This window comes from Oncorhynchus gorbuscha, linkage group LG22, assembly GCF_021184085.1.
Source record: "Oncorhynchus gorbuscha isolate QuinsamMale2020 ecotype Even-year linkage group LG22, OgorEven_v1.0, whole genome shotgun sequence".
In the NCBI taxonomy this organism is placed as follows: Eukaryota; Metazoa; Chordata; class Actinopteri; order Salmoniformes; family Salmonidae; genus Oncorhynchus; species Oncorhynchus gorbuscha.
The window spans coordinates 4,988,772-5,001,956 of NC_060194.1; the positions used below are offsets into that span (position 1 = coordinate 4,988,772).

The following is a 13,185-nucleotide window of genomic DNA, read 5'->3' on the forward strand; positions in this document are numbered from 1 at the left end:
TCCAGTCTGTGCTATCAAAACAGTCCTGTAGCTTAGCATGAGGGCGATGTCCTATATACAAGATCTAATATGAAACCATTTTTGTCTAGACTACATGTGACGCAAACGTTTTTGTATTTATACAAATAAATGTTTTAATATAGCCGATCCATACTGATAGTTATTAATAACGTTTCTACGTTGTCGTTTCCTTGAGTGGTGGAATGAAAGCCCAGTAAAATTCCTCGGTGGATACTCTCCCCTGCTGTCACACACATACTCTGTGTTTGATGTGCTGTCCTGTTTCCTGTGACACAGGTGGGTGCATGTGCTGTGTGCGCTCGCGGTCCTGGAGGCGCGGTTCGTGAACATCGCCCACCGCAATCCCGTGGACCTCAGCTACATCCCTCTGGCCAGGTTCCAACTGGTGAGCTACTATTATTACTATTACTACTATTCCACCACAGACACAGTCAAGACTACAGGGCCCAAACATGGTGATGTAGCCTAGTGGTTAGAGCGTTGGACTAGTAACCGTAAGGTTGTGAGTTCAAACCCCCGAGCTGACAAGGTACAAATCTGTCGTTCTGCCCCTGAACAGGCAGTTAACCCACTGTTCCCAGGCCGTCATTGAAAATAAGAATATGTTCTTAACTGACTTGCCTGGTTAAATAAAGGTTACGTGACTGATGTGTATCAACTTCCTGTTATTGCAGTTTCGGTGTTGAGTCATTTGACACAGTTTCTTTTTCAACTGTTGAGAGATACTGAATTCAAGTTCCGTATAGACTGTCTGTTGTGAGTTTAGGACTACTGGTTTTCCTTATTATGAGTGTAGTACACTCTGTTCTTTCTGTTTGTTGTTGTTTCTTCAGTATTCTTCATGAGCCCAGCACCTCTGTTTTTAAAGATGTACATATGACCACGAACTTACATTTTTTCATACTAAAATCATACTTCTGCCAAGTTGGTTTTAAGTCTTTTTTTCATGGCTTTCACTTCTCACTCTGGTCCTGACCCCTTCTGTATGGTTCCTTTGATTGTCCATGTTAGTCTACAGTGCGTCTTCTCTCGCCTCCTTTTTGAAAAAGGTCAAAGGTCAATGGAAGAGAGCCGGCGAGGAGAGGGAACTTGATTGTCCATGTTAGTCTACAGTGCATCCTCTCTCGCCTCCTTTTTGAAAAAGGTCAAAGGTAATCTAGGAGAGGGAACTTGATTGAAAGTATGCTTGTATGAAATTACTCTCCTTCTCCACTCGCACATCATCGAGAAAATTAGGTTTACATGGGTGGGGCCCCAAATAAATGTGCAAAGTGCTAAAAATTTTGTTGTGCAGGACATTTTTATAGATAAAATGTCTTTAAATGTGGCAGATTTCAACTCTTCTGCGGAGGACTCCGGTGTAGGATAAACAAGAGTATCTTCTATGAAAGATTGCTATCAAGGCGGGGAGGACACTCTTCCGTTTGCCTACTAACTAACTGACATCTCTTTGACCACTTATCGGCTCGCGGACGACAGGCTTTTGCCCAGATGAGAAAAGGCCATTTTCTGACTGGACTGGGAATGACAGAAATGGTGGCACCTGGGAGTTTGAAACAGTGAGAAAGGAGACATTGTAATCTTCTCAATTCCCATGTCTCCTTCCACCTCCCCTCTTTTGTTTTTTCCCACCCTCCCTCTGACCCTCTTCTCTCTCCTCCTCCGACTGCTGTTCCTCTTCTCCTTTTCCAACCCCCCCCGCAGAAGTGTTTCTACTGTAAGCGCCGGGTGAAGAGGGACGTGGGCTGTTGTGTGCAGTGTTCCCATGGCCGCTGCACCACCGCCGTCCACCCCACCTGCGCCCAGGCTGCTGGCCAGCTCATGCAGCCTGACGACTGGCCCTTCATCGTCCACGTCACCTGCTACAGGCACAAGACACCCGTCCTGCCGGAGGTAGCTATTACAGGGGAGGGGTTCATGTAGTGCAAACATATGATGATACGCTTTTGGGGCATTACATATTTCTAGAGGGTTATATAAGAGTTTTCTAACTCTTTAAAAAAAATATATATATACACTGCTCAAAAAATAAAGGGAACACTTAAACAACACAATGTAACTCCAAGTCAATCACACTTCTGTGAAATCAAACTGTCCACTTAGGAAGCAACACTGATTGACAATAAATTTCACATGCTGTTGTGCAAATGGAATAGACAACAGGTGGAAATTATAGGCAATTAGCAAGACACCCCCAATAAAGGAGTGGTTCTGCAGGTGGTGACCACAGACCACTTCTCAGTTCCTATGCTTCCTGGCTGATGTTTTGGTCACTTTTGAATGCTGGCGGTGCTTTCACTCTAGTGGTAGCATGAGACGGAGTCTACAACCCACCCAAGTGGCTCAGGTAGTGCAGCTCATCCAGGATGGCACATCAATGCGAGCTGTGGCAAGAAGGTTTGCTGTGTTTGTCAGCGTAGTGTCCAGAGCATGGAGGCGCTACCAGGAGACAGGCCAGTACATCAGGAGACGTGGAGGAGGCCGTAGGAGGGCAACAACCCAGCAGCAGGACCGCTACCTCCGCCTTTGTGCAAGGAGGAGCAGGAGGAGCACTGCCAGAGCCTTGCAAAATGACCTCCAGCAGGCCACAAATGTGCATGTGTCTGCTCAAACGGTCAGAAATAGACTCCATGAGGGTGGTATGAGGGCCTGACATCCACAGGTGGGGGTTGTGCTTACAGCCCAACACCGTGCAGGACGTTTGGCATTTGCCAGAGAACACCAAGATTGGCAAATTCACCAATGGCGCCCTGTGCTCTTCACAGATGAAAGCAGGTTCACACTGAGCACATGTGACAGAGTCTGGAGACGCCGTGGAGAACGTTCTGCTGCCTGCAACATCCTCCAGCATGACCGGTTTGGCGGTGGGTCAGTCATGGTGTGGGGTGGCATTTCTTTGGGGGGGCCGTACAGTCCATGTGCTCGCCAGAGGTAGCCTGACTGCCATTAGGTACCGAGATGAGATCTTCAGACCCCTTGTGAGACCATATGCTGGTGCGGTTGGCCCTGGGTTCCTCCTAATGCAAGACAATGCTAGACCTCATGTGGCTGGAGTGTGTCAGCAGTTCCTGCAAGAGGAAGGCATTGATGCTATGGACTGGCCCGCCTGTTCCCCAGACCTGAATCCAATTGAGCACATCTGGGACATCATGTCTTGCTCCATCCACCAACGCCACGAGGCACCACAGACTGTCCAGGAGTTGGCGGATGCTTTAGTCCAGGTCTGGGAGGAGATCCCTCAGGAGACCATCCGCCACCTCATCAGGAGCATGCCCAGGCGTTGTAGGGAGCCTCATTTTGACTTGTTTTAAGGACATTACATCAAAGTTGGATGAACCTGTAGTGTGATTTTCCACTTTAATTTTGAATATTTCATTCATTTAGATCTAGGATGTTATTTTTGAGCAGTGTGTGTGTGTGTATATATATCAGCATATATATCAGCAATTATTCCTACACACAGGTTTACCTCTGCATATTGAGTTTGTTGCCATTTTCTATTGCCTCCACAATCAAGTACCTTCAGTAAGTATTCCTTCCCTTTGACTTTTTCCACATTTTGTTACAGCCTGAATTTAAAATTGATTAAATTGAGGATTTATCACACACAATACCCCATAATGTCAGTGGATTTATTTATTTAGGCATTTTTAGAGTCAATAAGTGTTCTACTCCTTTGTTATTGCAAGCCTAAGTAAGTTCAGGAGTCCAACTTTGCTTAAGTCGCATAATTGGTTGCATGGACTACAGTTATCTGTAAGTACAGATTCAACCATGAAGGCCAGGGAGGTTTTCCAATGCCTCGCAAAGAAGGGCACCTATTGGTTGATGGGTAAAAATAAAGCAGACATTGAATGTCCATTTGAGCATGGTAAATGTATTAATTGCACTTTGTACACCCAGTCGCTGGTGTTCTTCCCAACTCAGTTGCCGGAGAGGAAGGAAACCTCTCATGGTTTTCACCATGAGGCCAATGGTGACTTTCAAACATTTAGTTTAATAGCTGTGATCGGAGAGAACTGAGGATGGGTCAACAACATTGTAGTTAACCCACAATACTAACCTAAATGACAGAGTGAAAAGAAGGCAGCCAGTACGGAATCCAAATTTTCCAAAACATGCAACTTGTTTACAGAAAGTTACTAAATCCAATTACCACTTCATATTTTCAAGCATGATGGTGGCTGCATCATGTTATGGGTATGCTTGTCATTGGCAAGGACTGTCTTTTGAGCTGATAAAAATAAATGAATATAGCTAAGCACAGGCAAAATCAGAGAGTGAAAACCTGGTTCAGTCTGCTTTCCAACAGACACTGGCAGACAAATTCACTTTTCAGCAGGACAATAATCTAAAAGACAATGCCAAATATACACTGGAGTTGCTTACCAAGACCACACTGAATGTTGGCTTAATTCAGCTTGAAAAGCTATTGCAAGACTTGAAAATGGCTGTCTATCAATGATCAGCAACCAAATTGACAGAGCTTGAAGAATTGTAAAAATGCAAATATTCTGCTCTCCAGGTGTGCAAAACTCTTATTAAAGACATACCCAAAAAGACTCACAGCTTTAATCAATGCCAAAAGTGATTCTAACATCTGTGACTCTAGGGCGTGAATACATATGTAAATGAAGTATTTCTGTATTTCATTTTCAATAAATGTGAAAACTTTTTGAAAAACATGGTCGACATGGTTGACTTGACTTAGTCGTTATGGGGTATTGTGTGTGTGTGTGTGTGTGTGTGTGTGTAGATGGGCGAGGAAAACAAATCTATTTTGAATTCAGGCTGTAACACTACAAAATGTGGAATAAGTCGATACTTTCTGAAGACACTGTTGTTTGCACAGCAGACAATACCTGCAGCTTAGTGTTCAGGTTGAAAGCCAGTTTGAAACTAGACGAAACAAATCAAAACGCACTTCCCTAATGAAATACCCATCTAAATGTTGCCAGTTTGAAACTAGACGAAACAAATCAAAACGCACTTCCCTAATGAAATACCCATCTAAATGTTGCCAGTTTGAAACTAGACGAAACAAATCAAAACGCACTTCCCTAATGAAATACCCATCTAAATGTTGCGCAGCAACAACAAACTCCAAACCAGAGACCATGTGACCATATAGAAACATGATGTCCTATCCCTTACAGTGAGACCTAGAATGCCTGCAAGCAGGTACAGACACTTTGACATGATGAAGAAAGAATTCTGTGACTCTTGGAACATTTACATTCTTATTTTATGTCAGCCACCTTATGCGAAGTGTTGTTGCGAGCATTTGCATGAGTGAGTCCAAAAAAGGTTGTGTGTGTGTGTGTGTGTGTGTGTGTGTGTGTGTGTGTGTGGGGGGGGGTTAGCCTGTCATTCATTCTCAGCTCGGGTTAGAGTTCTAAGGTTTGTTTACAGTCGTATAGGCCATCGGTTTAAACCTCTATGTTCATTCAGTGCTGTAACGCAACACTATATTCAATTCAGTACAACTTTATCTCCTCGAGCCATTACAAAAGGTAAGTCTGGTTACAAATATGATTATATAGTATACAGAAAACACTTTCAGAATCTCATACGTTAGACAGATATCACAATGTGTGTATGTGTTCTGTATTAAAAAGCTGTATCTATGAACGATAGAATATTCCGGACGGTTTATGTTTCTTTTATACTAACACTCCTTGTAATTGGTTGGAGCGAATATCAACACTTCTGCTCTGCTGGTTGTCTCTGTGCCTTTGGCTGCTCTGATGTAGTCAGTGCAGTGGGCTGCACATTAAACAGAAAGCTGCGGGGGGGGTTGCCTTAATCCACATCATCGCCACCGGGGAGCAGTTTTTGTTGGGGGCTAACATCCTTGCTATTTGGAGTGGTGTATGATTTATTGTCCTCTTATCTCCTAGCGCAATAAGGCGGCCATGCGAGAGCTAGAGGTTGGCCAGAATGTTATCTGTAAGCACAAAAATGGCCGCTACTACCAGTGTGAGGTGCTGGAGCTGACCATCGCCACCTTCTACGAGGTCGTCTTCGATGACGGCTCCTACAGCGACAACCTCTTCCCAGAGGACATTGAGGTGAGGAAGCGTCACCGGTATCGTTGGTTGCTGGTGTCATAAAATGTTATCTGGAGGTGTTGACAAGGAGCAAAAGACACATTTTTTGTTCGCTGTAACAAATGGACCGTAAAGTTTTATTGAATATAAAATATATATATATATATATATATCTGCTTAATGAGCTGCAGTCGCCATGGCAACAAATGCTACACCGTTTCTGTAACTCTACCTTTCTCAATGTCATTGTATTACAATTAGGAGCCCTAATGCAACAGTGCCAATAGATCAATCTGTTTTTATCAGTACAAGCTGTGAGCTACTGTGGTATGGCAAAAACAGTGGTAGTATTGATCATAGAAATTCACCAATCCTAAAAAGTGGCAACAAATCAATCCATTTGGGCTGTTGACTATATTGACATGCTTTAATGGTCCAGACAGGTATACTACAAAGCAGGATCAATGAGTTAGCCAGATATCTTGCTTAAATGTTTTGAAATATATTTTTGAAACCGGTATGGTCTCATTGTCTCAACAACTAAAACTCATATCTATGTTTAGCTTTTATTAACAAACCAGAAAATCAATAGTTGGTTGTTCAGCAGTTAGCTAGCTGACTCATTGATCCTGCTTTTTAGTGTTACGTCTCTGGTGTATTTATATGGCCTATATGATGACCCTGTCTATGGTTTGGTTTCAGAATCGGGACTGCGTGAGGCTGGGCCCGCCAACAGTGGGCGACGTAGTGCAGGTGCGCTGGACCGACAACCTGCTTTACGGGGCCAAGTTTGTCGCGTCGCACTCCATCCCTATGTACCAGGTAATAGGGACCACATTAACTTGCCTCGCCTCAAACACGTTCATCAGATTTACGGGGTTTGAGCTTTTACAGGGAAAGCGTGGGTTGTAATAAGGGTGGCAAGTACAGGTGTTCTAATAACACATCAAACACAGATGTGGTCCACAGTTTCAAGCTCTGTAGCAGCGCTCTCCAACCCTGTTGCTGTAGAGTTACGGTCCTGTAGGTTTTCACTCCAGCCCTAATCTAGCGCACCTGATTCTAATAATTGGCTGGTTGATAAGCTGTTAGTTACAACTGGGGTTGGAGGAAACCTCAAGGAGGGTAGCTCTCCAGAAACAGGGTTGTTTTCGTCTTTAATGTAAACATTTAGCTTATTCTTGCTACTCTTTTCACATACGAATTCCCATATTTTACATGCACTTCATACACAACACATGCATTAAAATAAATATGAAATTGTTGCGCGACGTCATCATTGTTTTGTGCGCTGACTCAGATGGAGTTTGAGGACGGGTCGTCGCTGTCTGCCAAGAGGGAAGAAGTCTACAGTCTAGACGAGGAGCTGCCCAAACGAGTCAAGTCCCGAATGGTGAGACGCGCCTCTCCCAATGTTCCTTTATATGAACTGATTTATATCAGATTAGGTCATATGAAATGAGATCACAAATCATCGATTTATCAAAGGAATATTGGATCCGGTCCCTGTTTATAATACCCACTACAGTACCAGTCAAAAGCTTGGACACACCTACTCATTCAAGGGTTTTGCTTTATTTTTTACTATTTTCTACATTGTAGAATAATAGAAGACATCCAAACTATGAAATAACACATATGGTATCATGTAGTAACCAAAAAGGTGCTAAACAAATCAAAAATATTTATTTGAGTTTTTAGATTCTTCAAAGTAGCCACCCTTTGCCTTGATGACAGCTTTGCACACTCTTGGCATTCTCTCAACCAGCTTCATAAGGAATGCTTTTCCAACCGTCTTGAATTAGTTCCCAAATATGCTGAGCACTTGTTGGCTGCTTTTCCTTCACTCTGCGGTCCGACTCATTCCAAACCATCTCAATTGGGTTGAGGTGGGTAATTGTGGAGGCCAGGTCATCTGATGCAGCACTCATCACTCTCCTTGGTCAAATTGCTCTTACACTACCTGGAGGTGTGTTGGGTCATTGTCCTGTTGAAAAACAAATGATAGTCACACTAAGCGCAAACCAGATGGGATGGCGTATCGCTGCAGAATGCTGTGGTAGCCATGATGGTTAAGTGTGCCTTGAATTCTAAATAAATCAAACCATGTCACCAGCAAAGCTCCATCACACCTCCTCCATGCTTCACGGTGGGAACCACACATGCAGAGATAATCCGTTCACCTACTCTGCGTCTCACAAAGACCAAAAACCTCATTTGGACTCATCAGACCAAAGGACAGATTTCTATCGGTCTAATGCCCTTTGCTTGTGTTTCTTGGCCCAAGCAAGTCTCTTCTTATTGTTGTCCTTTAGGAGTGGTTTCTTTGCAGCAATTCGACCATGAAGGCCTGATTCACTCAGTCTCCTCTGAACAGTTTATGTTAATGTGTCTGTTGCTTGAACTCTGAAGCATTTATTTGGGCTGCAATTTCTGAGGCTGGTAACTCTTATGAACTTATCCTTTGCGTCAGAGGTAACTCTGGTCTTCCTTTCCTGTGGCGGTCCTCATGAGAGCCAGTTTCATCATAGTGCTTGATTGGTTTGTGACTGCACTTGAAGAAACTTTAAAAGTTCTTGAAATGTTCCATATTGACTGACCTTCATGTCTTAAAGTACTGATGGACTTATTTGAGCTGTTCTTGCCATAATATGGACTTGGTCTTTTACCAAATAGGGCTATCTTCTGTATACCACCCCTACCATGTCACAACACAACTGATTGGCTCAAACACATTAAGAAGGAAATCATTTGTGGAATTTAACTTTTTAACAAGGCACACCTTTTAATTGAAATGCATTCCAGGTGACTACCACGTGAAGCTGGTTGAGAGAATGCTTAGTGTTCAAAGCTGTCATGAAGTTAAAGGGTGGCTACTTTGAAGAATCTATTCTGTTTGTTTAACACTTTTCCTACATGATTCCATATGTGTAATTTCATAGTTGTGATGTCTTCACTATTATTCTACCATGTAGAAAATAGTAAAAATAAAGAAAATCCTGGAATGAGTAGGTGTCCAAACTTTTGACTGGTACTGTCTGTAAATGTATTTCTTCAATTCTATTTACAGTGGGGCAAAAAAGTATTTAGTCAGCTGCCATTTGTGCAAGTTCTCCCACTTAAAAAGATGAGAGGCCTGTAATTTTTCATCATAGTTAGACTTCAACTATGACAGACAAAATGAGAAAAAAAATCCAGAAAATCACATTGTAGGATTTTTTATGAATTTATTTGCAAATTATGGTGGAAAATAAGTATTTGGTCAAAAACAAAAGTTTCTCAATACTTTGTCATTGCCAACAAAGGGCATATAACAGAGGTCAAATGTTTTCTGTAAGTCTTCACAAGGTTTTCACACACTGTTGCTGGTATTTTGGCCCATTCCTCCATGCAGATCTCCTCTAGAGCAGTGATGTTTTGGGGCTGTTGCTGGGCGACACAGACTTTCAACTCCCTCCAAAGATTTTCTATGGGGTTGAGATCTGGAGACTGGCTGGGCCACTCCAGGACCTTGAAATGCTTCTTACGAAGCCACTCCTTCGTTGCCCGGGCGGTGTGTTTGGGATCATTGTCATGCTGAAAGACCCAGCCACGTTTCATCTTCAATGCCCTTGCTGATGGAAGGAGGTTTTCACTCAAAATCTCACGATACATGGCCCCATTCATTCTTTCCTTTACACGGATCAGTCGTCCTGGTCCCTTTGCAGAAAAACAGCCCCAAAGCATGATGTTTCCACCCCCACGCTTCACAGTAGGTATGGTGTTCTTTTGATGCAACTCAGCATTCTTTGTCCTCCAAACACGACGAGTTGAGTTTTTACCAAAAAAAGTTATATTTTGGTTTCATCTGTCCATATAACATTCTCCCAATCTTCTTCTGGATCATCCAAACGCTCTCTAGCAAACTTCAGACGGGCCTGGACATGTACTGGCTTAAGCAGGGGGACACAGGCAGCAGAGAACTGGAACGAAAGGCGGCCAATTGAGGTGTTGGCTTTAGGGATGATCAGCGAGATACACCTGCTGGAGCGAGTGCTACGGATGGGTGTTGCCATCGTGACCAGTGAACTGAGATAAGGCGGAGCTTTACCTAGCATGGACTTGTAGATGACCTGGAGCCAGTGGGTCTGGCGACGAATATGTAGCGAGGGCCAGCCGACTAGAGCATTACTGATGGTAGGCTTTGTTACTTTGATCCCAGCTCTCTGCAGGCCATTCACTAGGGCCCCCCGTGTGGTTCTGGCATTTTTGCTCACTGTTCTTGTGATCATTTTGACCCCACGGGGTGAGATCTTGCGTGGAGCCCCAGATCGAGGGAGATTATCAGTGGTCTTGTATGTCTTCCATTTCCTAATAATTGCTCCCACAGTTGATTTCTTCAAACCAAGCTGCTTACCTATTGCAGATTCAGTCTTCCCAGCCTGGTGCAGGTCTACAATTTTGTTTCTGGTGTCCTTTTACAGCTCTTTGGTCTTGGCCATAGTGGAGTTTGGAGTGTGACTGTTGTGGACAGTTGTCTTTTATACTGATAACAAGTTCAAACAGGTGCCATTAATACAGGTAACGAGTGGAAGACATAGGAGCCTCTTAAAGAAGGTCTGTGAGAGCCAGAAATCTTGCTTGTTTGTAGGTGACCAAATATTTATATTCCACCATAATTTGCAAATAAATTCATAAAAAATCCTACAATGTGATTTTCTGGATTTTTTCTCTCATTTTGTCTGTCATAGTTGAAGTGTACCTATGATGAAAATTACAGGCCTCATCTTTTTAAGTGGGAGAACATGCACAATTGGTGGCTGACTAAATACTTTTTTGCCCCACTGTGTTGATACTACCTTTTTTAATGGCGCCACCTCATAGCTAAGCCGTCACTAACGTTCTCATTGCCTGTCTCTCTCACTCCTTCAGTCCAAGGCATCAGACATGCGCTTCGACGGCATCTTCACGGAGAAGGAGGTGAAGCAGGGCTCCAAAAGACAGAGAGTCATCAACTCCCGTTACAGAGAGGACTATATCGAGCCTCTCATATACAGAGCTATCATGGAATAACCCTCCTCTTTCTCTACTTCCTTATAAACTCACCACACACCCAGAGAGTGGGGCATCTCTGGGCACCCACAGCCTTGACAAGTGGCTCCAACTCTGGGTACCAGTATGAACAAACTCTCCCATGTCCCTTGGGCATTTTTGTAAACCAGGGCTGGGACTTTAAGGGAGTTTCTGCTCATCATGAACCCTCCCCTTATTTCTGTGAATGCTATCTTTATCCTATTCTGCTGAAATAGTTCAATAAAATATACAAGTTGGATTTGGAACGACTCATTGAACCGGAACCGCAGGTTTTTATTTATATACATATTTCGATGACGACCTGCTCAACTCTAGAATTTCATTCCTGCATTATCTCCTGCCCTCTTTGGACAATGTGTTTCTCCTCTGAACTTGAGGTGGCATTTTAATCTCTAGCTTTACCCATCCAAAAGCATTAATTGGTCGATGAAAACAATGGTATTTCACAATGCAGGCCATTATTCAATCCGATTTTCAGTAATATGCTGTTGAGTGATTGATTTTTAATCCCCCAAACATGTTTTGCTTTATTCTCTTTGCAATACATACATTTATGGACTTCATAGGAATGTGCAGGTTTGATAGTGTCTACTGTGACAATAGGAAGAAGTTAGTAGCCCAAGCCTTAAGTTCAAAGGGCAGTGTTTTCTTGTTAAGTTTAGCTTTACAACTTTAAAGTTTTGGATTTATTGCATTTAATTTATGTAAGTTGTATGAGTTTGAGAAACTGTTTGATACCACAGCTCACTGTGCTTACAATCTCAGAAAATCCCCAAGATGTATTTATTTGTTATGTGGATAGGTTTTTGGACGCAAGTTGGTTCTCGATTCTTGTTATTGTTTTTTTTCTAAGCCATCCTGGGTTGCATTGGTAGTGTGTGTGTGTGTGTATATATGCCATAGAGAATGAACGAGAGCTTTCCTACATAGTTCCCATTATAGCATCTTAGATTGCCTCAATGGTGTTCCCCGTGCAATCTCCATTTTGAAGTAGTACATTTTCTTCTTCCCGATTGGCTGATCCCTCCTGATGACCTGGCTGGACATGACTCCAACAGGTTCACGAGGAGGAATCGGCCAATGAAGTTCGAAGTCCCACTCAGTTCAATACATTTTGGTGAGGCCCATGCTAAAATGGCCCTGTGGCTGCTAGAGGGCTCTCTCATTCTCTATAGTAATATGCCAACATGGGTCAACCTCCTACTCCCTGCAGAAAAAAGCACTTATTTCTCTCCCTAAAGTACCCATGGCATGTCTATCATTGCTTTTGCAGGTGGCTGTTAAGTTCAGGTACATAACTGAGCATGTGCAGAAAAGTTAGTTGGTCAATTACAGCCTAGGTGTATACTAGTTGGTTTGTGGTCCTATCACAACCAGTGAGAAAACTGCATAAAGTTTTTATAGGAAAAAATATATTTTCATATCATTAGAAGAATGTTCTTCCTCCTAATGCTTTGTCGAAGTTTCTTGTTGACATAAATCGTTCCCATCTTTGGATAGTATTGTATATGTAGCTAATTTAAAGCTGTAAAGTCTATCTCAGGAGGACACACACACACACACACACACACACACACACACACACACCTCCCCCTCCACCTCTTGAGCCGCACCGCCGATTTACGTTTTGTTTCCATAGCTACTGTTTGAAGCGCTTGGATTGATTTGGTATGAACACGGGAAGTGTCAACTCTGTGCATTACATTTGTAAACATCAACTGTTGCAGTAAAGACCGGACTAAGAAATCTTGTTTCCTGTCCCCTTTATACACTAATTTCAAACATCCTGTCAGACATAGTTCACTTGAGTAAGATCCTATTGAAAGATATACACTCACCGGCCAGTTTATTACGTCTACCGGTCTATACTGAACAAAAATATATATGCAACCATTTCAAAGATTTTACTGAGTTACAGTTCATGAGGAATTCAGTCAATTTAAATTAATGTGTTTGGCCCATATCTATGGACTTACTCATTCAATGGTTTTTACTACTATTTTCTACATTGTTGAATAATATTGAAGACATAAAAACTATG

The 13,185-nt window shown here is 42.7% G+C and overlaps 1 protein-coding gene across 1 annotated transcript in view; it reads left to right on the plus strand.

The window, feature by feature from the left end:
- LOC124009481 (lysine-specific demethylase 4A-like) overlaps window positions 1-12,890 on the plus strand; it is a 40,398-nt gene extending 27,508 nt beyond the window's left edge. The window contains 6 exon segments of the mRNA XM_046321300.1: window positions 298-406; window positions 1,726-1,914; window positions 5,922-6,092; window positions 6,774-6,893; window positions 7,372-7,464; window positions 10,983-12,890. Of these exon segments, the coding sequence (XP_046177256.1) occupies window positions 298-406; window positions 1,726-1,914; window positions 5,922-6,092; window positions 6,774-6,893; window positions 7,372-7,464; window positions 10,983-11,123 (823 nt within the window). The 3' untranslated portion in view covers window positions 11,124-12,890.
- Window positions 12,891-13,185: the final 295 nt, after the last annotated feature.